This window comes from Cotesia typhae, unplaced genomic scaffold, assembly GCF_013202065.1.
Source record: "Cotesia typhae breed Kobodo isofemale line unplaced genomic scaffold, CoteBio_Ctyphae scaffold_121, whole genome shotgun sequence".
Lineage (NCBI taxonomy): Eukaryota > Metazoa > Arthropoda > Insecta > Hymenoptera > Braconidae > Cotesia > Cotesia typhae.
This window is the reverse complement of record NW_027423773.1, coordinates 3,022,403-3,048,805: the sequence shown is the minus strand read 5'-3', so window position 1 is coordinate 3,048,805 and position 26,403 is coordinate 3,022,403. Positions and strand designations below refer to the sequence as shown.

Here is a 26,403-nt window from a genome sequence, read left to right as displayed (position 1 = left end):
ACAAGACTAGTCTTTAAAAAAAAAAAAAAAATGACGTAAATAATGAATTTTTTGTAAAGTTACCAAATTCCCAAGTTAAGAAAATTTTTTTTTTGTACACAGTAAAAATATTGAGTAAAATCAACACAATTTCTGTGTTAAATACGGTCCACTGAAAATGAGTGTTAAAATTCAACACACTTTGTGTGAAAATGAGACAAACTGTGTGTTAAAATAAAATGTTGAATTTCAACACCAATTTTGTGTGGAATGTATTTAAGACAATATTTTTTACTGTGTATGACGGAAACAAATTTTTCTGATTATTTAAAAAATTTTCTCGTTTCTATTACACTAAATAAATTTTTGAAAATTGGGAAATTAACATTGATTGAATGATCGTTTTGATAATTCACAAACTATGTTGGTGTTCTTGAACTAACAATAAATAATTTTTAAATTTCATAATCCTATAACACTCTCTAATGTCTTGTATTATGAGTTGTGCAATATGAAAATAATTCATTTAAAAACAGCTGAAATTTGTAAGCTAATAATTAAAGCACGAAATTATTTAGTTAACATTTAACTAAATAATTTAATTTTCACTTTTTTAAATTAAAATATCAATATCGACCAATTTATTAATACAATATTTACAAATTTCTCACTTCATTAATATTTTTCATCATAAAAACCAATTTCCGTACTTTTAAATAAATATCGTGATAAATTTACTGAAATTTGGTTTTTAACCGAATTTATTACTTTACGCAAGCAAAAATAAATTGCAATTATTGATTGTTTGTTTTCCGTATGTTTGATACAGAAGTTTTAGAAACGAGCTACAATTTTAGATCCGTCATTTTCTCAGTTATTGATTAAACTATTCTTCTAAATTCTGAAGCATGGAAAGTAAATAAATAAATAAATAAATAATACATAAGTTACAGTAGAACTGAACCCTTTTGATAAAGTTAACTCCATCCGACTTGAGTTGATTCTAAAATTTATCAACACAAGAATAATCCGGTTTGAGATTGAAATAGCGACGATTATGATTCAAAATGTAAAGTCATGGACATAATGTATGACGGGTGATGGGAAATTTACAGAGCGGAGAAAGGGGAAGCGGAAAGGGGCATTCTGAGCGTGTTATTAAAATACGGTGGTAGCTAAATCTAGATAAGAAGAAGCTGGAATTTCAGTGCCTCAAATGCAATTCTGACGCTCGCACGTTGCATTAAACATAGTATGAGATATAAGAAGCATGAGGTGGCTACGGATGAGATGGAAGAGAAACTCGGGATGGAAAAGCTTGCCAAGGGATGGAATGATGCCATGGCCAGAGTGGGTGATGTGTGAACGTGCTGGTGAGTTTAAATGTTGAACACTTTTTGTTGTATTCACTCTCCTCTCTTATTGCTCCGGACGGTGCCTTCAGGCTTATGTACACGTCTTTTTCTCGCTCTCGAGATTGCATTTTTTTAATCTTGCTTTTGCTATTGCTGCCATTGTTGTTGTTGTTAAGCTTTTTTGGAATTCTTTTTTGTTTTATGAAAAAGCTTAAATGTAACACTTTAATGTCAAAGACTATTCAGGGGTCTTTTATTGTGGAAATTAAAAAAATTGATTTTTTAGAGGAGATTTTATGGTAAAGTTCTGCTTTGAAAGTTTAAAAATATTAAATTTTTTGCATGCTCTAGACACGAACGTGAATATACCTATGCTTTGGTATTGCCTAAAAATTCAAGATTTCTACGTTTTCCCACATAAAAAAAAAAATATGACAAAAATATATGTCGAAATATATAAATAATATATTTTAAATATATTAAAAATCTATAAAAAATCGATTTTTCACCTCAATTTATTTTTCAACCTCCTCGTTTGCCTTATGGGAAATTATAGAATGTAAATTGCACATAAATCTTGTTTTGTTTAATTATAATTAATTTTTTTACTGATTGATTGCCGGTATTAGTCTTTAATTGGTTCTTTTTTTATAATTCACTTGTTGAAAGGAAAGAGAGCGTTCCATTCGTATGAAAAAAAAAAAAAAATACTATCCGCGGGAAAATTTAAACGAATTTCAGAATTAAATTTAAATAAAGTTAACTTTTCGTAATTTATTTTTTATTAATTTATTAATAAAATTATTTTTTCAATTTATTCTTATGATGTACAGTAAATAAATAATTTTTTTTTTCTATCGAAAGTTGATATAAAATTATCAATATTGAAAACCATATGATAGTTATTAGTGAAAACTTGTTGTATATTTAAACTTCACTTTGATCAATTAACGTATGACACGGACGTTAAAAGCGTGCACATTTGGATCTAGTAAACTTATTACGATGCTTGTTACTAAAATTTCCAAAACCCTCCAGCTGATGATTCCGAAATTTTCACCGTATAGTCTGTACATATCTGTATCAATCACATAAACTAGGATAATTGGAAAATTTTTATTTTTACTACTTCTTGCTTAGCAAAAATCAGCGAAAAAATTCTATTTTTTGATTTTCTCCATTTGTCCGGCGATTTATTCTTTTTGTACATAAATAAAAAATCATAATTCAACCGACTGTTAGTGATTTATTGAACCTAAAAATTAAAAATTTTTCTCTTTTAAGAGCCTACTTTTCCAATTACAACACTAGAGCAACCGACTTACTAATTGAAGCGTTAGATTCAAATAATGTCTTTGTATTTGGAAAAGGTAAAATTAAAAGATATTTACTAAATCTTACAAACCCTACATCAATATTTTTATTCATAATCTTACAAGAAATTCTTAAAAGTAGCTTTTTTTTCGGACGCAGAAAGTCAACAACATTTTCGAAATAATGAAGTAATTTATAAGGAAATAAAGTGTCAAAACAGTTAAAAATTAATGAGAAGCCAGAAGAGAAGAATAAAGATTGATTACAACTGGAGAATTCACCGGATATCTCATCAAAGTATAGCTTTCAGTCTTGAGTCTCTTTGGATAGTAGGAGAAAAGAAGGAGAAGGAATTGAGAATGAAATCGAACCCTTCATCTGATAGCTTAGAGATCTTAAGGCTGTGGAATGGAAGCTCTCGAGGAGTTAAGGTCAGGAGAGAGGATAAAGGACGTCGAGCTCTCAGATCTTAATGGGATGAGTGAATCTTCCCTCAGAGCCAAGCCACTTACATATATGTATGAAGATATGTTATATATATGTTAAGTTTAGTACAAGTGTGCAAGTAACTTTAAAAGGAAAAAGGAAGCGCCGGAAACGATAGGATTAAGTTTGTAAAGTTAAAGAGAATTTGCTACTTAATGGTATTGCCTACTTCGAATCTTTCTTGTACTCTTTATATCTATACAATCTACCAATCCGGTCAATAAAAAAGCTAGTACTTACCTCTGACTTTTAAAAGTTACCCAACTTAATTTAGCATCCCTGGCTTTTTTATCTTTGAGCTTTCAATTTTAAGTATACTATTGCAATATGTTTTTGATTGTAAAATATAAATTATTGATAAATTTAGCTTTTAATTAAAACTTTTAGTATTTTATTATTCTGTAATGCTTATTTTAAAAAAAGGAAATTTATTGCAAGAAAGAAAAAAAAATACCGCGCTCATCTCTACACGGAAAAAAGTAAACTGTAATATTCACTCGGATTCCGGTTAGTTTTTATAGTTTCAAACAGTAAAGCGGACATCGGGGTAGCAAAAATGTAAATATTACAGAACTTAATGTAGAAAATATAAAAGCCACAATTTATAATTTAATATCCAAAATAAGTAACTAGTAGTTGTCACTATAGTTAATAACGACTCTTTTATCTTTAAAAATTACAGTTTCAAACAGTAAAAATTGCCATTTCAATATATAGTCCATATTATGAAGAGAAGGGGAACTCAGATGAAAGAGAAGGGGGTCTCACTCTGGGAGAATTTAATATTTCAAACAGTAAAAATTATACTTTTAAAATATACATTTTACGTCTAAGCAAGTCAATAATTACAGTTTGATTTTTAGCGTTGCGTTTAAAATTTACCATTTTACTTTGTAAATATTGACGTTGCTTGTATTAGAAATTTACTAACTTTATTCTATACTTTTTACATATCATAACATCATTTTTTAGGTACGAAATGATAAATATTAAAGTCTGAATTCTTAATTATTATACTTTAACATTTTAGACATTTACATAGTGAATATTACTGTTTGAAATAGTATTTTCTTCCATGTAAAGAGTAAATTGTAAGGTTTAAATTGTCAATATTACAATATGAATAGTAGAATCATGATTTTACTGTTTGAAAAGGTAATTTTTAGCAGTTGATCATTACTTATTATAAATCGACTGTTATTTATTACAGTTTACTTTTTTCCGTGTAAACAGTATATGCGTGAATGCTCAATCCATTGTATCGCGATGATCACGATCTACCTGTCACATTTGTCTGAATTGTGCATATCGCGATTCCACTAAAACTTAATTTCATTTTCATAATTCATAATCGGTCTGGATTGTTCAAACTATTTTTGCTGTTTTCTGAGTTAAAATGAATGTAGCAATCAGTTTTTACGGAAAGTTGCAAGTCAGTTGTCAGCTAACTTCATTATGTCATTTTTCGGGTGTCAATATGAAGTGCACCCTAAGAAGTATAACTTAAAAAAAAACTTACATAGCGCTGCGTGTATCAGGAATATCACGATTGCTAGGAAGACCGTCGGAAGCTTCTTGATTAAATTTATTACGAGCGTAAGGATCTTCGCCAGCTCTGAGACCCCCCCTCGACACGTATCTGCAAAAAGTTAATTAATGCAATAAAAAGTTTGTTAGTTTTGTTGAGAATAAATAGAATAATTAATCAAGTTAGCGACGAGCAGCATCAGTAAGTAGAGTAGCTCGTTAACACCGATTAGACAACGGCAACATGTGGAAGCCATTAACTTACCCCTGTTCGTCAAAATAATTCCAAGTTACTCGAGGATCTGGCGTAGGGGGAGGCAGTATCTCCGATGACATGACCATCGCGGTCCCATCAGCTTCTAGGTACGAACCGGAACTACCTCCCCCGCTGCTGGATAATCCCAATCCCGAGTCCTTCAGTCTCAATGCTCGGTTTTCGTTCTGTAACAGAAATAATAAGTTAGGTAAATCTTACTATGCATTCTTCAGGTATTGCTGTTATAATACGTTAATTAATCAAAGTAAAGTTTGAATGTACAAATTCTCATATAGGTACACCGAAAAAGAAAATTTATTTTGAAAAAAATGAGCAATGTTGCAATAAGAAATTAATTTGTAGAAAATTTGAAAAATTATTTTATTTCTAAGCTAAAGAAATAAACATTTTTTTCGGAATAACTTTCTTATTTAAAAAAAGATTTTTGATTTTGAAAAAAACAATTTTAGATAAACAATTTGCGGATTTACATTCAAAAATATTTTTTCCCAAATCTAAAAGACTTTTTTCTAACAAGAAAGTTACGGTAAGGAAAATTTTTATTTCTTCAGCTAAGAAATTATTTAAAAGAATCTGTCACGTTTTTTGAGGAAAAAATTTATTTCTTTCTCTACATGAACGCGATATCTTGATTTTTAGGCGATAATGGAGTATATCTTCATGCTCGCACTTAAGGCATGCAATATTTCAGATGATAGCATAAAAATAACGTTTGTCACTTTTGTCTAAAATGTCGCATTGTCTTCAATAAAAAGAATAGAACATCAATAATAATGACAAGCGTGGTAGATGCGGAACAGGAGTCGCGATTTGAGGGAAATCTAGACAAGATAGGTATTGAGTATTATGGAGTACAGAACATCGATACTAAATCAATAAAAAAGGCGAGTGGTAAAGTGAGAGGCAAGTAAGGTTGAAGGCTGGAGACCGAGTGGAACTGGAGAATGTCGAGAGTAAAGAGACCGGGATGGAGTTTAAGAAAAAAAAGTACCAAACTAAGATAGAGATGGAGATAGTTCTTATCTGGAGAAGCTTTTGTCGATTGTAGATGCCAAGATTGAGGAGGGTTTTCGAGGTATGTGGAACGGCAAGTAATCATAAGATCAATATGTGCATTGGTTACTTGTATTGTCATGTGAATAACCTTTTGTACCACGAGATTTGTTTATTTTATTTTTCATTTTCATTATTGGAAAGATTTGATGAAAGTTTTGGAAAGAAATTTTGCGCAGTTAGAATAATTGTCTTTTAGCTGGAAATTTGTACACTAAGCCAGCGGTACAGAACCTTAGACTCGGGAAGTTAATTCAATTCAAAACGAAGAACATGAAATAGTCACAATTATCATTATAAAAAGAAAGCAGACTCGTTTTTTATTAAATGGTAACAGGTGCTATGGGTAAAAGGATTCATTACTATTTTTTTGGTAATGATTACTAAAAGTATTTTCTTAAAGGACTTTTGTTTAAATAAAGTCTATCATTTCTATTTACTGACATGTAAATAATGTCATTAATTTTGTTAGTTGCTCTGTATTCTAATACAATATCATCTTCAGTATTCATATTGAAACAAATGGTCGAAGCCATACTAATATTAGGTACATTGGATAATTTACAACACCAGTTATTCACCAGAGTATTATTTTAATTTTTAACACGTTTTTTCTAACAAAACACATTGATAATTAATCTTCAATATTCAATTGTTTGGACAAATATTCATTTATTAATTATGAAGTACTAGTTATTACTCACCCGCTCCGCTGGGCGCTTTATAGAATTGCATTTTTAGATCTAGACTTGAAGTTTAATTAAATTATTGCTTTGAATTGCACAGATTCCAAATTTTATTGAATTAACATGTACCTTTTATCCATGTAATTATTCTAGCTAATATTCATTGTAATTTTCAATGTGCAATCATAATAACATTCCCGTGTCTTTCTTATAAAGATGAATAATGATTGATATGAAAAAAAAAATTTGTAATGAGCGTTGAAAATTTCAGTTAAAGAAATTGCAGGTCTCATAAGTGAAGGAATCTGCCAAGTATATAAACATAACCATAATAGAATTAAAAAATGTATTTTAAATAAATGACAATCGAATAGAATAAATTTAGTTACAATAAAAATTCATTATTTCTAAGTCAAAAAAATATAGGTTCCAAATAAATAATCACCAACATATCACATACTTTATAGCAACATATTTCTTTAAATTATTACAAATAAAAAAGCCGACTTATTTGAGTGAACAATTTATTGGTATCGATTCTTGACGATCACAAAGATTAGCTCACAATCAAATAATGTTAACTTTGAAATTCCGCATTTTACATAAAATTATTATGAAAATTCATTTGTTATCACTGTTATTCGTCTCTGACAAACATTGCCCCTTGATATTATTAGTGCTTCCAGTATTGAGGTCTTTAAAACTAAACTGTTCAATTATTTGATGGAGCAAAAGACTTGAGCTAAGTTACTTATTGTCATTCTCGGTGTTATTATAAATAACATTGTTGCTATTTTTGATTGTATAACAACAGATGTCATGTTAACCCATCTACCCTAGTTAAATCATATAAAAAATTGAATTTAAATCATATTATATTAATTATAAGTATTTTTATTGTTATCTTCATTATATTCTAATTCTTATATTATTGTATCTACTATTGCAGAAATGATTTTGTATACCTTGCCATTTGACAACAGCCTTGGCATTATTAAATAAATAAATAAATAAAATAAATATACTAAAACCTTCTCCGAAACACGCTGCATCTTATGGTATAAGTATTATTATTATATTATAGTATAGTATATTATTATAGTAAATTATTATTATATTATAGTATAGTAATATTATTATTATATATGCATATATGCATCTGCGAATTTTCTTTTCAAATATAATTAAACAGTGATAATTACGTCCTGAATATAAAATTAAATTACTAGATTTTTTTTTAAATCAAACTTTTATGCTACCTGATAAATATTTGTTTAATTTATCTAATGGTTTTTCGTTTGAGTAAATTTTACTTTTTTTTAATAATTTTTCTGATTCATTAAAAATGATCAAACTCTTCCAAACAATTTTCTTGGCTCAATAATTTTCCACTTGAATTAACTTAATTTTTTTTTCTTTTATTAAAACAATTTGTAAGGTCTCTTAGCAGCTTTTCTCAAAAGAACGGCAACATAATAATGAAAAGTTAACGTAACAATATTTCAAGAAAAAAGTTTGATGCAGTTTAGCAAAAAGATAAATTGAGTACGTGCTGAGTGTTTGGTAGTTGACGTGATATGTATGAGAAAACGTTGACAGAAACGTTTCTCAACTGTCTCTACACTTATCCTCGTATCCTCCCCTTTAATTCTTAAGTTCCTTGGGTTGTTGGCCTCCACACTTAGTCCTCGATTCTTGATTCTACACTTTGCCCATTTTGCTCCTCGTTATTTCTACCCTTCAAGACTTATCCCCGTTTTCGTGATTCCCATTTTATTTAACGATAAGAACGAGAAACTCCAATAAAGTAAAGTAAGAAATGTTTTCACCCCTCTCGTCTTGCCTTAAATTTTATCTTTTCCCTCTATACTCTCTCTTCCACCCGGAAAAGAGTTATGAGTGGATTTACATAGCCATTGTTGATACCGAAAAGTGGACAGCTGATGCGGCGTTTGAAATTTCGCGAAAACTTACATTTAAAACGAAAAATTACTCAACTCATCTCTTCTTTTGGATAGAAACTTCGCGGACAAGAAATCGTTGAATTTCTATGTATTCACCAAGATGAAAAACTTACTCTCAAGAAAGAGCTATCTGGAGTCTCAATAAATATGCAAATGGAATAATATCCCGTAGTTGAATTTCTTTAGCTAAAAGTTTAAAATATTTTAAAAAGACCGACCTCCAGCTGCCTCTTCTCGGTAAGAAAAGGGAGTACACTTTTTTATTCTATTATTTTTTACTCAATATTGAGAATGTTAGAATCGAACATCAGCCTGGGATACTAAAGCATAATAAAACAGTAGAAGGCTATCGATTTACTTTTTAAAGATTATTTAAGGACCCTTTTATAACATTTATTTGTTTTTAATGTACATAGATTTATGTACATACACTGAGAAAAGGATTTAGTACAGAGTACTTTTTTTAGTCATTTGTTTGGGAGAAAAAAATATTTTTTACTCATCAATATTATTTGTTACAATTTAATAAATGATTTTTTTATTCTAAATAACCCTGAGTAAAAAAAAAGTATTGAGACAAAGAAAAAAGTATTGACAAGAATTGGATTGATTAGAAAACCAATTCTTTTCAATACTTTTTCCTTTGTCTCAATACTTTTTTTTTCATCAGGGAAATTATATTAATATGTATAAAGCCTGATTATATGAAAATAAATATTTGTTTCCATCAAATAATATTTAGTACACACAAAAAACAAATTTCTTGCGCCAAAAAAATTTTAAGGAAAACAACAGTTATTTTGGAGCAAGAAGAAATTTTCTTGGCTCAATAAATTTATCTTGCCTCAAGAAACTTTGACTTTATTCAAGAAATTTTCAATCTTCCTTGATATTTTCTTGAGCCAAGAAAATTTACACTTCAGTCAAGAATTTTTTTTTTTTCAGTGTAGTATAGTTCCTAATTATTTTTTTGGTAAGTATTGTTGGTAGATGGCTATGCTTCAATTTCAATAGATACATAATCTATTCACTGATGCAGATTATTTTATTCAGCTCGCTTTTGGGAGATTTATCGAACCTTTCAAAACACACATATCCCCAAATGGCTTATATGTAATTTCTCAGTGGAGTTTAGTTTAAATTTTTTAATTTGTCTATTATTGATATGTTAAAAACTTGTTTAATTTTAAATTTTATAAATGTCTCAAATAAAAAATTATAATTTAATGAGATTCTTTTCTTCATAACACCTTACCACGGAAAAAAAGTGGCTTTAAAATCTCATCAGGTGATATAAAAATTGTATCACCTGTGAAGTCAACGGAGGTAAACCTAACTTTACATCACCCGGTGATACAAATTTTGTATCTAATGTATTTTAAATAGGACTAACTTGACTGTTGATATACGTACCCTCAAACCTTGAAATAAATTTTTCAAGACAATATTCTTTTAGCATTGAACACACAAAACCATCGGCTATGTTATTTTCACGTTTTTTTATAACAAATTCTTAATAAATAAAAAAATAAATACGACACGAAATATCAAGAACAAATAAAACCGGATTTTTACATCATTTTTTTGGTGCAAATTTTAAATCATCTTTTTTTTCCGTATACTTTGACTTAAAATTATTTATTTTAATTATTTTAATTTATTTTGAGTAAAAAAGTTAGATTGTACGCTAAATGTTAGTTAAAAAATGAATTTCTTTAATAACAATATACGATTTTTTGAGTAGCAATAAATAATTTGTTAAATACTACTAAATATGTATTTGGCGGAAGTGAATGGGCCTTAATAAATAATTTAGTCACTATTACTAAATATTTTATAATGAAAGGATTGATACTAAATCATTTAGTAACAATTACTTACTCTTATTAAATAGAACTAAATTCTTCAATCAGTGCATATCGTTAGAGTCCGTTACTTACACTATAAATATTTGCAATCGTTTATTCTTTTCTATAAATTATTATGTGAGTCTAGACTCTGTATCTAGTTATTTAATACATCGACGAATCTGTTTTGTGTGAGTAAATATTTACTGTTTTATCGAATGAATTTCTGGCTGACTAAATACGCTCGACTCTACTAGCAGCGGCGTATGTGCTTGGATTTTTTATTCAATTTGAGGACCCGAATCGAGTGAAGCCGATCGTCATAGGAGTTTTATAGGAATTCATCTATCGTCTCTGATAAAGAGAGAATGTTTAACAATTTTACGAAGTAAATCAAATTTTTTATTAATTTAAAACGAGATGATCTATATTTCGTTCTATAATAATAAGTTAGAAATATTTTAGAATGTAAATTCTGGCTAAAATAAAGGAGATACGATATATTTATGATAGCCTGTTTAATAGAAAATTTAATTTTCTAAAAAAAAAGTTCTTATTAATTTTATTGTATCTTTAGTACTTTACTCATAATTTTAATATTAGTTATTTACAAATGATTTTTTAGTATAGTTGCTTTATACAGAACTAGCTGTTGCCCGCAAGCTCCGCTGGGCACTTTATAGAATTGTAGTTTTAGATCTAGACTTGAAATTCAATTCGAGTATTATTTTGACTTGCACAGGTTCCACATTCCATCGAATCGGAAGTAGAATTTATTGAAATCCGTATTGAGATGATCTCTACATGACAAATAAAAGATCCTTACCAAATTTGCAGCTTTTTGAAGCTATATTTTAAAAATTAAGATTTTTTATTGTTAACACCCACCCCCGCGATCTTGATTGGAGGTGATTCGATGTAAAATCCGTTCTTAGATCATTTTTGTATCACATGTAGACGACTTCTATTAAATTTGGAGTATATAGAAGCTATAGCTTGGAAATTAAAAATTTTCATTGTTAATACCTACCCCCGCAACCCTCTGTGGGGTGAGATATCGTAAAATTCATTGATAGATTATTTCTACATCTCTTACAGAAGATTCCTATCAAATTTGAAGTCGATAGGAGCTATAGTTTAAAAACTACAATTTTTAACGGTTGACGCCCCCGCAACCCCTCTTGTGGGTGGAATTTCGTAAAATCCGTTCTTAGCTGAGCTCTACTCGGCGAAAGGAATATTCCTGCCAAATTTCAAGTCTCTAGGTCTTATAGTTCCAGAGATATCGTGATGAGTGACTATATCTATAGAGTCTCCTATATGTATATAGAGATTGAAATCAAATTTACGGGGAAATTATTGAGAATACGAAAAAAAAAATGTGAGATTTTTTTTCGTAAATTTTCTTGTATCTCTAATATTTTACTCATAATCTTGACTTTAATGTGAAAAGTTAAATTAATGTGATTTTTATAACAGAAAAAAATCATGAGCAGAAATTCTAATTAATTATAAACTTAAGAAAATGAGACTTAAAACCTAATTTGTTATTTTTACCGTCGATTAAATTTCCTTACAAAACAGTAAATAAAAATACTGAATAATTCTATTCCTAGTAAAAAAAAAAAAAAAGGTTCATCCAATCACTATTTATCAAAATCAATCCTTTCAGTGCATTCAAGCGTGAAGATTAAAAAAACGAGAATTTTTATCCTCGACTATTTATTTCATTAAATATATCAATCACTGTTATTTATCAAGATTATCTGCATTCTAAATTAATCGAAACTAGAAATCCGAAAAAAACATATTAAGTATTAAAAAAATAAAAAACAAAAAAATGAATATGGATGAATAAAAATGAATTCATAAACAAACTGACAGAGATAATACAAATAGTATAAAAAAAACTCTCGATGATCCTTTTGTGCGTACGTCGGATTTGAGTTGCAAAAAAAGTAAGTCGTAAAACGAAAACGTGAATACTCACTCATGAATACACAGCATCGATGCTTTTACAAAACTTTACTGTTTCAATTGTTTTTCTTTCCGAATCTACACTATCAGTTTTCGGTTTATACTTGAAAGTGTATATGTATGTAGAAATAAAAAAAATCTATAACGGCATCTGAGCGCGAAAACTGCAGTTTTATTTAAAACGAGTATTTTTTTAGTCAATAACAAGTATAAGTCTATGTAAGGTAAAAATTTTTTAATAAAAAATTCAGCATTCAGTGTTTGTCTTTACTTTACATCGGGAAGCTCAAAGTTAAAGTTCTTTTGAAGTCTACTTATGGTATTTAATACAATAAAAAAAACATCGTAAAAGGAAATATGAAAAAAGGGTTCAAAGTCGGAAAAGTAATGAATGTTTATCTAAAATTGTTAAGGATGTTCATAGACAAGAAAAAGACACCAATAGGTTATGGATATTGGTTTCTTTCTCACGCACTAGTGCTGCCTCTCTTAACAGAGTATCGCTCACTTACTTCCACTCACGTAAAATATCGAAAGTCACCAACTTCAAACATTTTTTATTAAAAAATGGATACCGCTCGTTTATGATATTTTTGTTGAAAAATACTTGCTATATCTTCAATTAATGATTTTCAGTTTTTTAAAACAATCCTAAGAAAAGTACGATTGATATTTAATAAAACATTCGCTTGAACGTTTGTCAGCATAGGGTTTGTTAGTAAAATTTACAAATTTTAAATGCTAATATTTTAAAATTTAGCACCGCAAGGACTATTTAAAAAAATTCCTGCGTATAGAGGATATTAATGAGTATAAGAACACAAAATTTCAAAATCATTTTAAGAAAACGGTTTTTTCTTCGAACCTTAAGGAGTCATTCTGGTTTACAAGTTTAAAAATATATTTTTTTTTTACATTTTTCAAAAGTACATATTCCTGAAAATATTGAGTTAAAATTTCGAAACGATCAGACAGATGTAGCTGTAATATTCTACGATCTTGATGTGGATGTTAGAGCGGAAAAATAGATATTTATGTCATAAGGCCGTGAAGTGGTGACTTTCTGACAGCAACGATATTTCGATAAGAGCTGACGGTTTATGGCTGGAAGGTTTGAAACGGGCGCAATTTCAATGTCCGAGGCGAAGTCGAGGACGGAAATTTACGCTCGTTTTCGAACATTCGCGTTACAAACATTAAAGCGAATATCGAAAAAAAAGTCGTTCTCAAAATCGCCACTAAACGGCCGAATAACATACAATATTTTTTGTTATTATCGCTCCATAAGTTTAACTTTTGAGGGATGGGAGGCAAATCATGACATATTTAAATTTTATGAAGTTTCACAAGGGCAAAAAAACTTAATTTCATATTAATTATCCTTTTATTAATATTTATTTATGACGTGGTTGTTATTTTATTAACATTAAGTCCGCTTCATAATAAACTGCCAGCAGAGAAATAATTAGCGCCACTCAATAGTAACTGTTTAAAATTTACTCAAAATCATTGGTTGGTACACTAGAATGTGACTTTTTTTTTTACAATCTCTCAATTTCGTCTGGGTGTACTCGAAAAGTTCGTAAAAATACGAGGAGGTAAAACTTCACGACCTAGGCCGTGAAAAAAAGACAGTATGGTAGAGTTTCTAAAAAAGAGTCCCTTTACTGACGCCATCTAGCACTCAAAAGTTGAACTTTTGAAGCGAGTATAACAAAAATCAAATTTTTGAAAAAGCTGGAGAGATTTTGAATTGTGTGGGCATCACTGATTGACTTTAGGTAAGATTTTTGTTTTTAATTTGAAAAAAACTTTAACGCGTTTATCTCAGAAGTATGTTTTTCTGGTTTAGGTACATGATATCTCCGGAACCATTGACATGATCTTAACAAAATATTTAAACGACATATTCTACATACTAGTAGTATTGCATAAGCTACAACCAAATCAAATTTTTGATTTTACTTTTTTTTTTAGGACGAAATACTGTGAAAAAAGCCACATTTTTTTAATTCCTTTAAATGTCTGGCATTTTGTTATTTATCAATAAATATTAATCTCCGTAGCTGATGCTATTACTATTTATTCATTGAAGGTAAACAATTTGGTTTTTTTGTGTTTTATGTACGTCAGCTTTATACCAACGTTTTGGAGGAGCTCTGATCACCCATTGTTTGTTCATATAAAATATATTTAAAAAAATAAATTTAGATATTTTTTTTTGTTATTCAAAAGTGGAATTGTTGAGTTAATTAAATTTTATATCAATATATATAAAAATTTCTGTGTAAAAAAGTTGTGAATATATCAGAATAATCCCTCAATAATTAGATAATTGTTAATAATTAGATAATTTTTTAAAAACTGTGATTAAAAAATTAATAATTTCTTCAAGGAAAAGTATTGAAAAGTTAATCTTAGTCGATGATTATCGATTTTTTTTTAAAGTCACTTTTTGAATCCCTTATATTTATTTACATATTTACTGCTGTACATAAGGAAAGAAATTTCCCGTATCTAATAGAACCATGTATATCTTTATACACACACATTTAAATTTTTATGATTTAGTTTCTGTTTATGGTGGATCTCATTTTCAAGTAATACTACAAAATGTCTTTGTACCTCAGAGTACTTTGCTGTCATACGTATGTATGTATCTAAGTATATATCCATGCAAAGTAGAGGAATATTTTATGATCAAAGGAAGAGGTAGTTAAGAAAATATGTTGAATCCATTTTTTTCCGGAATATATTTTTTTCGATAAAAAGTGCATTTCTGCAAACTTATATTTGCTTTCTTTGACCGTCTTCGATTTATATTTTATCTTATGTTTATTCTTAAGAAGCTAGAAGATAGAGAGTATATCATCAGTGATGATACATCACATACTTTTGCACGAGTTATAATGCACAAGCCATTAGAAAGTGCTCTAGGATCAAAAAATTTTTTTCTTTTATCCTTCGTTTTTTTATTATGCGTAGTAAAAATTTCAACTGAGTTATTGTTAATTATTTGTTTACTCATTCTATGGTATTATACTATAGTATATAATATACTAGATAGTATAATATACTAGATTATAATTCTACTAAATAGGTAGAATTTACATAATTTTTCATGTAAAAATTCTTTGTAAAAATAATAAAATTTTATAGTATATAATATACTAATTATATAATATATATTATATAATATATATATTACTATAATTGTAAAAAATTTTACGTCATTGCGTCAATGAATTTTGTGTTAAAAATTTTTGTGTGAAATATATAACACTTTTAAGTGTAAATTTAACACTTTTTTGTGTTAATTCTCGCAAGAGTCAGGTTTATAGTTGGTTCCGTTCAAAAATTCGATTTTTACAATTTTTTTTTTTTTTCACAAATATAACAGCGAAAAAAAATGATTTTTTCCATTTTTTTGGTTATTGTTACCTAAAATAAAAAACAATTATTTAAAATTTATATTAATAGTCTATCTTGTAGCTATTGTCATACCGAATCTGAAGTAAAACACTTGGGTTTTTTTGTTTCACATATAATAAGCCGTTGCCATGATATCGTGTAGGAGCCGACCGTCTCCACATTATGGTGATCTATTTGAGTACTAATATTTTGTAAAAAAACTGAAAAAAATTAAAAAATAAATTTTTGTTTTTGCAATTTAAAACTTCATTTATCATTCTTAGATGAAATAGACTATACTCTCTTAAATTAACACGAAAAAAGGTGATACATTTAACACAAAATTTTTTCAAGTAATTACGGTAAACGTTTTACTGTTTACATATGATCCTCTAATATAAATTTCTAAAAAATTCCATATAAAAAAGCATCCAATGTTTGCGATTTAATTAAAAAAAAAAAATAAATAATAATAAAGACGTCAATTAAAAAAGAATTTAATTAAGCAATTAATTTCGAATTGCACTGAGATGTAGATTATAATTAATTGATTTTCCCTGCAGACTAATCGTCTGTTGATGACTAATTGCTCTTTCTGATTGTTGGTACTCTAGATGACTGGTTAGAATTTAATTTATCGCGGTTTGTTTCCTACGGTTCTTATTAAATTGCGCGGGTCTACTTCGTTAATCAATTTATGCTGGAGAAATCGAGAAAGTGGGGAAAATGGGTCACAAAACAAGAAAACGACTCTTTGAATAGTTACATTTATCAATCGAGTCCAAAAAAAGTCATTTTGTAATATGATGAAAATTCGTTATAAATATTGAGGAATTTATTAAATGTGAAACAATTTATTTGCCAATGTTTCGTACTCAGTATTTTATTTACGCTGAATTTTTAACGGAATTCGCTAACGAACGACGAGAAAAAATTTATTTCTAGTCTGCGAAAAAAATGTGACAGGAATTATTGAATTATTTGGAAAAAAAATTGATTGAATGAAATTTTACACAAATTTAAAATTCCGGAAAGTCCATAAAAACTTTTAATTTCTTAATAGAATGCTTGGAGCTTCGAAGCTGATGTACTATAATAGGATAATAGTATTTGTGGAAAACAAAGGGTCCTTTATTATTTATTTTCCAGTGAATATTCATCAAAATTCACGCAATGATCTCCAGTGAGTTGCCGCAGGTAGTGCGGACGTAACAGCTTGCAACTGTAGCTTCTCACCCTTCGGGGTTGATCTAGCGAACCAGAATTTCTGACGATCCAAACTTCCGGCGCTTCTGCACTCGCGATTTAATATTTCACGGTTACGTTGATCTTACGCGCATCAACGTCTACCTATTTCTCATTACTCTTCATCTGCTTTCTATTAAATTTTATATCTTTTATTTTTATTTATTCTGTGACGGATAAAAACAAAAAATTTCATTTTAAAAAAGCCACCTATTAAAATAAAAAAAATTTTTAACATTATTCTTAAATTAATTTAACGATTTTACTCATAAATTATGCTTCCAAAATCTTTTTAAGATAATAAATTTAAAGATAATAAATTAAATAATTGCAAAAAATTAATTGAATTTAAGAAAAAGATTTTTAAACAGAAAAAATTCTTTTAAAAAAGTTTTTGGTCTTAAGATAAACAGGAAAGTTTTCGAATCATAAAATTTACACAGAAAAAAAAAATTATCTTGAATCAAAAAAATGATTTTGAAGAACTTGTTAACTTTCTGTAACAATCTGTTGACTTTAAAGAAAGAGAGACAGATAATTTTTAAAACTTTTTTATTCATTTATTACTATCACATGCTCTGAAACTATCACTGTCCCAAACATCTTAACCTCATTTTCTTCCAGAACAGTGCTGAATACTGTACAAAATAGTAATCAATGCTGTTTTTTGACAATATAATACCATGACAACTACCTTAAATTTTTTTATTTTCCTATCAGTTTTTTTTTCTTAAAAACTTTCGCTATCAACAGAAATTCAAGTAAAAATCCCATAATTAAATACAAAAAAAAAATCTGGTAAGAATTGGTGTAAATATTAAATCACGCGTATAATTTAAAATGCTAAGTTAAAAAGTTGATTATTAAACCACTTTTACATGTATCTATTCATTTTAATTTCCCTCGAGACAAAACTTTTCTCCATTTTATTATTACACTACAGTTATACTTACTGAAGAAAATAAAAAGTAAAAAACAAAAGTTACTTTTTATTAAATTTATCAAAGATTTTTCTTGACATTTAATAATAATAATAATAATAATAATGATGATATTTACTATTTTTGTAGGGTAGCACAGAAGTAATTCGAAATTTTCAAGTTGAAGGGCTAGGAGTTGATTTTTCGAGACAATGCGGTATTGAGTATTGATGGAGAAGAGGAGGTGCAGAAACAAAACAGAGATAAAAACAAAACAATGCTAAACAAAGAGAAGAGCATAAGGGAGTACAGAAGAATGTAAAGGTAAAGAAGAGAGGGAACAAAGTAAGCCACTGGTGGGTGGGAGGAGGAAACGAGGTGAAGGAGAATGACAGGGTTTCTTAATCTCCAATCAATTCTCTTAATTAACCAGCAACAATACCGAGTCGATCGACTTCTATTCTCTTGCTCTGGGGTCTTCTTTCTGCTCTGTTCTACTCTACTCTGGTTGTACTCAGTTCTGCCATTAAACTACCGGAGTAACCAACCAGAAACCCTTGGGAGGAAGTGTCAGAAAGTTCTTGTTTCTTAGTTTCCTAACAGCTTCAATGACACAACACTAATTTATTTTTTTATCGCGATAAGAAACGTGGCTAATTAATTTTAGCTGATAAATTTTTATCGTCAATTAGAAAAACTCGTGCAGATGATTAAATAATTAGATTTCATCATTTATTTAGTTATAATTTTTTTCATCACTGAAAATATATAAACGTAGAGTTTTTTTAATTATTATTTAAAGTCGGTTTTAACTGCTGTGGTCATATCGGCGACTTTTAACTGTTGGGAGTGGTACGTTGGGGACTCTTTGGGTTGTGGAAATCTTAATCTACACGACATGGGTCGAATATCAACCAAGATGGTTTCTAAGACCAGCTTGGGATTCGAACCCACGCCTGGCCGGTGAGCCAGTCCGAGTGCTCTATAGACCATGCGCCTTAGACCACTCGGCTAACCTCACCGGTTAATATAGAGTTAATACACTAATAAAACAAATAAAATTGATTTATATTGAAAAGATACGAGAAAAATATTTAAACCTATAGTATACTTATTTGTGACTAAAGCCGATCGAACTTTAAATATTAAACTCACTTGAGTGATCTCTAATAAAAATACATACATTTTCATATTATATTTTAACGCAGTGTTCGCTTCGAGGAAAATAAAACTATCGCCGGAGGAGACAATTTTGGAAACTTTCCTCTCAATGAATAACATATAATTTTCCATAAGACGGAACTCTACGATCAATTACAGTCACTAAATACACTGGCACAAATGTGAGCATAGATGTCGAGCTCAAAGCGAAAATAACACTCTCTAACGTTGAAGATATGAAGTGTTAAGAAGTAGAATTGCGGTTCTAACTATAATTAGAGAGAAATAATCTAACTTTACGCATCATATATACTCCTTTGCGTGAGTGCAATCCTGAGGATCTTGCGGTGGTTTGATAGTAAATTTACTCTAATGAGATTATGTATTTCTATAATTTTATAGAGAAATATATTCTCGACTGAAGTGATAATGAATGTTAATTTAAGAAAATACTTAAAAATATTTAAATTATCTTGGATGAAGTCTTGGGATTAGGTTGTATATTGAGTGAAATATAAATCAGTATAAAATAGTCTGATAGCTAATGGCACTCACAATTAGTTATATAACAAATTGTGAATATTTGCTTACACTTTATATATTATTCTGAATCGTTCAGCCGTTTAAAGTATCGATTAAATAAAGAGCTGTGGCGATTATCCATGGAATTAAATTTGATGCATTAAAATTTTATTTATGTATTTAATTGAAATATTTTAAGAGCTTGATAAAAAATTAATAAATCATTGGTAATTACTTTAAACAACTATCGGAATTTAATTACCGATTTTCCATTAGCGTGAATAAAAATTACTGCTCAGTGAATTATTATTTTCGTGTCAAATGATTATGAGTATTATTAACGATAATACTCGAAGCGTGATAAAGTTTTCGTTGGAATTTCAGATACGCTAAATTACTTTTGGAATTTCGTGTATAATCTTTGCGAGACGCAAGAACCCTTTATCAGGAAAGTAAAGCCTAATCGCCAAAAGGTATCTGAACTTTATCACTTAGACGAGGGCTCTATTAATACCGTACTTATAATTTCACGAGTAAGTCTTTGGACTTGTCATGGGTTCCTTTCAAACTATCGCACCCTTCTTAGTATAAACTTGCTGCTTGCTATTTAAAAGCTCTGTAAAATTAACGTCATTAAATATCGTATTTGACGTTGTGCAAGAATTTACTTGATTACCTTAACTTCTAATTTTTTTTTTTTTTTTTTATCAAAAACATTATTGCATAACTTATAATGCGAAGCATTAGAAGGTATTCTACAATTAAAAAATTTCTTCGCCTCTTTTTTGTCACTTTTTTATTATGATACCCATGTAAGTTCACGAACACAAATATAATTCGTGTTCTATTAAATCGACAATTCAATTAATTTTATTCTTCAATTTTCAAAGATTTATTTAGAGCAATAGAAATGATGAAATCATCAAAACGATCTAGCCAATTTGTTCTCCTTAAATAATAGAAAAATGTTCGTAGCTTGGGAAAACAAAAACGAAGAAAATCAATCAATTGCATCATTTTTTGCTTTTCTAATCGACTCGATTTATTCCATTTATGATTTGGTATTTCAAATATTTGAAATAGAAATTATTTCAATCGTTCACAATGATAAATTCCATTTCTTATCGCTTTAGTTTATCAATTAGTAATATTATAAATTTCTTCTTAAAAATTCAATGAGATATATGAGTCGAGCAATTTTTTTTCAAAAATTTTTTTTATTTCATGACTTTGTGCAAATCTTTACATCAATCAACATGATGACTTAAAATTCATCAAACAATTGATATATACTATTTTCAGGTTGTTTTCGGGATCCACCGCTAGATGGCGCGTGGAAAAAGTCCTTCTCACTAGCAAAGTGAGCCACTAGAAGTATTTAATATTTTTAAAATATCATCCTCAAGGACATGTTTATTCACACGTAAAAAATTTCTGATAAATCCACGTCACGCGAATGTAAAGGCCCTTACATTCAAGCAGCGAAGAGTTATCAGGACTTTTTTACGTGTGAATATACATTTCTCATCCGCAAACTATATTGATGAAAATATGAAAAAAAATCATTTTTTCCATCTAACAATGACTTTTGATAGATTTTGATTGTCTATATTTTTATGTTACAGCACAGGATTACATATAAGCAGTCAAACAATTATTACATACTATTTTTATGTTAGTTCTAGAGTCGACCGCACGGTGGCGCATGTAAAATATCCTTCTCGCTGGCAGAAACGTCTACTAACAGTATATAAGACCCTGAAAATAATATTTGTGAAGTAAACCGATGAAAATGTGAGTAAAATTCATCTTTCTAATCAAATCAACGATGAGTTCTGATTCATTTTATCTATGCGCAGTCAAGGATAAAATTGTTTCCAAGATGAGTCTCGATAATAGCTCCGCAGAAAGTAGTGAGTAATAAGTAGACATTTATAAGAAAGTTCAATAAATGTCGAAAGAAAGGTACTCCAATGAATAAGTGAAAATATTTATTCGGTTTACGGATGCAAATATTGAAATAGCTGTCACGTAGATCCCAGGGTCTGGAAGATGATTAATAGGATACATAATGCAGAATGTCATTCGAATTTATTTTCGCAAACTGGTGGACGAATTTGTAAATTGTAAACATAAATTACATTAGCATCGGAATTTATATCGAGACATAAATCAGAGCTGGTTTTTATTAATACTCGATGAGAAACAATCGAAGATTCGAATTTGTTAAAGTTGGTTGAAAGAGTAATGTTGAAAGAGACCGAATCTAGAAAAGGAAATGCAGCTAGTTTAACAATAACATTGGAAAGTAAATTTTGCGGAAACCGCGAATCTAAATCATTCTGAGCTGTGCTTACACAGCTGCAAATTATGTTATTACTTATTACTTTGCGTAAGCTAAACATTTTCCATTTCCTGTTTTAGCATATTGGGGAATTTATAATTCATATTATTCTCATTAATATTCCAAGACGATTTTCGGATTAAGATTAACTGCTTATATAACTTGGGACGATAAACTTTATTGAGTTCCACGGATATAAAAGATTATACGAAATTTACAAGTACACGTGTCTTATTTATAGAACTGCTAGTTCCACAACGTTTCATTTTACAGTGTAAAAATTTTCCGACAAGATGAAAAATATTCTTTTCCGTCTAACCTCAATTTTAGGAAATTTATTGTTCTACGCTTTGACTTTACCTGTTAAAAATTTATAACATTACCAAATAGATTCGGATTTCGCGATAACCAAAATTTGTACTTGTTAATGTAGTTAAATGTCAAAATAGATTTTTATGTCATAAGGCCGTGAAGTGGCGACTTTCTGACAGCGACGATATTTCGATATGAGCTTAAGGTTTGTGGCGGGAAGATTCAAAACGGGCACAATTTCAATGTCCGAGGCGAAGTCGAGGACGGAAATTTACGCTCGTTTTCGAACATTCGCGTCACAAACATTAAAGCGAATATCGAAAAAAAGTTGTTGTCAAAATCACCACTAAACGGCTGAATGACATACAATATTTTTTGTTATTATCGCTCCATAAGTTTAACTTTTGAGGGATGGGAGGCAAATCATGACATTGTAACGGGTATTTTTCCGGTTTTTTCAAATAAGTTTAATTGCCGTAGTAATTTAGTCAAGGCTTTACCTATACATCTATATCCCCTAGCTCGAATAAAATCTCGCCGGAGTCCAGGATCTTTTAAGGGATAACTTATTTTACTTATAAATAAATTTGGAGCCTAATTATACTTAATACTCTATTTATTTAACAAACAACAAACAACAAAATTGAAACTCAAGTTTATAAAATTTACAAGCGTTATGTCAAACTTTACAATATCGCACATAACCCGCACACAACATTTACTTTCCGGCTCTCTTTAGAGCCATCTGGTGGCCAAACTCTGCCTACTACCTTTACACAGTAGTATTCTTCTTTACCGACGGTTGCGTTTTACGTCACGGCCCTACTTACCCCTAGTTCCCTCTGGGTGCTTGGAAAGCAACCCTTTCCGCTGGCCAAATTTCCCCCAATGGATAAGTCAGCACTTACCTGGTTCCTGGTCGGAGACAAGGTAAGAGTTCCTTGGTTATTCCTTGGTGAAGGGTCTTCTACCAAAAAATAAGAACCACTGGGAAAACTTGGTTGACTTTCCGTCAATCAAAATCGATTTTATTAATTCCTAAACCTTTCTCTACGAGTGAAAGGTTTTGAAAATTTATCGCCACCTATCGCTCGTTGGCGAACTTCAGATTTTGCCATATTTAAGTTTGATTAAAATCGATTTCACTTATTAATTTTAACGGATTACAATCAATTTCATACAAAGATCAATTCCATACAAAAATCACTCGGGACTTAGAAAAAAATAACATTTGCTAAATAATAATCTTCACAAAAATAATTTTCTATACAAAATTACAAGAAAGTAATTAATTACATAATTATTCAGATCTTTTGAATCGGTTTGAGAATTTTAATTAATTCTTTCTTTCAGGTAAATTAAATTTTTGTTCTTTAAAAGAACAAAAATTATCGTCACGCGGTTTCGCTTATATGAGCTTGCCGGTTTTTACTGCAAGCGAACGAGCGGCGGAATTCTTCGCCACCTCTCGCCGTGATGGCGAACTCAAGAACTTGCGCGTATCTTCGGATGATTTTTATTTTTTTTTTTTTAACAAAAATACAAAAGAAACAAGAAACATAAAATACACTCCGGTATTAGTGATAATAATGATAACAATAATAACAATAATGATAATAAAAATAGTGATAACAATGACCAGAATAATAGTAATAATAGTGAAAAGAACAATAGTAATAATATGATAAATAATAGTAATAATAATGCGCTCCGCCGTCTTGCTTGCACTCGCCTTTTACCATCACACCCCTCCTTCCTCGGAAAGAAAAGTGGTGAACTACGTTTGCCACTTTTCGTCTCGTTCCTTCTCCTCTAGCAACTGGTGGACCGTCTTCCCCAACGGCTTGACCCATGGTGTTGGGGTCTTTGCCGTACGTGTGACTCGATAGAGTCTCAGGTCCTGGTCGTATGCAGTGAATTGCCGGCGCTTGGTCACCTGTTCGTCTTGCACCTCCTCTAGCCGGGTAAGGGTGGCTAGGACCTTCTCTAGGGGTGTCAGGACCTTGGTCGGTGCCGTAAAGAGTTCTCCGGTTTGTGGTTGGAACTTGGTTGGATACGCTTCGAGTAACGGTGCGTCGTCGTACGTTAACCACGCTGCGTCGTTGTTGGCTGGTACATCCATCAGTTGGGGACTGTCCGTGGAGATTTTCTTGGGTTGGACTTCCGGCTGGGGACCGCTCTTTGTGAGTGGGCCCGGGTTGGAGGTCTGCTCAGGTATGATTTCCAGCTGGGGACTGCTCTTTGCGAGTGGGCCCGGGTTGGAGATTATTGAGGCTCCTCTCCATCTTCCAATCCTTCTTTTTCTTTTGATGAAACTTGCTGCTGCTTCGGTGGGGAAGGCTGGTTCATTGGTCAGCGTGTGGGATGCTTCGGCGTCGCTAGGCCCTCTGTTGTTAGTCTGTTGGTTCCCCTGGGCCTTAGTTGTCCGACGGGGACCACTGGTGACAGGTGGGCCCGGTCTGATGGCTTTCCTCATCCCCACGATCATCTCGGCGCTGGCTGGGTGAATCAGGGGCCGTTTGAACGGTCGTGAGAGACCTGGCTTCGTTCGAATGAACGGTCGTCTGAGCCAGTGTATCCGGGTCCTCACTGGCCGATTTTCTATTACCCGGATGTTGGGTTTTTTCGGCGTGGTGGGTGTGATGGTAGAGGTCGTAGTGGTCTTCGTCGGTGTGAGGAGTAGTTGTGGTGGTCGTCTCAGCATCTCCTCCATCAGCCATATCTCCTCTTCCATGGTTCGTCTGGGTGTCATCATTGTATTCGCTGAAACAGGCAAAATCACACACACATACAGTCTCGCAAACTTCGCGTATAGCATCGAGTTTTCCTTGTCGTAGCCCTGCTTTCGTTTGTATATATATATTTTTAGCTAGATAGCAGGCAGAGTTCAGGAAAGAGAAAAAGAAAAATCTTTAATCATGTGGCGGCGGGTTACTGCCCAGATTCAAGTTCTTTGTATTAAAATTTTCATATAACCCGGTTCATTTTGACGACTCTTTTTTTTTTTCTTTTTTTTTTTTTAAAATTTTTAGGTTCAACTGGTTTATTTTCAGGTAATTTTTCCGGCTTTTCTCCGTTTCCGTGCCCCTGCCCGAGACCCTACTCTTAAATAATAAAGACCACTCAGAATATTCCTTTGGCTTACAGCATATGCTTTAAGACAGGATTATTTGGTCATCATCGTGGGTTTCTTTTGGTTTGGGCCCGGGTTAGGTAGCGCGGTTCAGGAGGTTCGTCCGGTTCTAGGTTCTCAGTGTCTAAGTTTTTGGGTGTTAGGTTCTCAGGATCGAAGTTTTCGTGGTAAGGTTTTAGGTCTTTCAGGTGCGCGACAAACGTTTTTCCTTCCTTGGAGACTTCATAAACCGAGGGCCCTATGATTTTAGTGATTGTGTACCCTGTGCTAAATTTTTCCGCTAATTTGGCTGCAAAACTGTCGACCGCCGACGATAAATAGTGTTCTCGCTTACATACAAGATCCCCAATGGCCGGTTGCCAAGCACCTCGCTTTTTATCGTAGTGTTTGGCTTGCTGGCTATATGCTTTGGCTAGGTTGACGTTCACTAGTTCGATTGTTTCGTTCAAAGTCTGTACTGCGCGTGGTACGTCGTAGTGTTCGCGGTTTTCCGGTTCTTGCTGTGCTTTTACCGATACAGGTGGTTGGATTTCGCGACCGTAGTTCAAATATGCTGGAGAGAACTCGGTGGAGTCATGTTTCGCGGTATTGTAAGCAAACATTAATTCGGGTATGAGTTTGTCCCAATGTCTCTGATTGGCACCCACGAATTGAGCGATCATTGTCCCGATGACACGATTTGTTCGTTCGACTGGGTTACATTGTGGAGAATATGGGGGGGTTCGTACGTGTTTAATGTGGAAATTTTCCAGTAGCGACGTAAATTCCTTACTAATAAATGGGGTTCCATTGTCAGTGATGACTGTTTCTACCCTTCCAAAACGTAATACTACATGTTCTTTAAAGACCCGAGCGATCGCCGACGCTTTTTGTTGCCGGAGTGGGTGAAC

At 31.0% G+C, this 26,403-nt stretch overlaps 1 protein-coding gene across 1 annotated transcript in view; it reads right to left on the bottom strand.

Moving 5' to 3' along the window:
* Positions 1–26,403, bottom strand: part of Pgant2 (polypeptide N-acetylgalactosaminyltransferase 2) — a 181,634-nt gene that overhangs the window by 48,752 nt on the left and 106,479 nt on the right. The window contains exons 2-3 of the mRNA XM_074252495.1: positions 4,927–5,102; positions 4,654–4,773 (exon numbers count right to left, since the gene is read on the bottom strand). Coding sequence (XP_074108596.1) covers positions 4,654–4,773; positions 4,927–5,102 — 296 coding nt within the window. The remainder of the gene's footprint in view (positions 1–4,653; positions 4,774–4,926; positions 5,103–26,403) is intronic.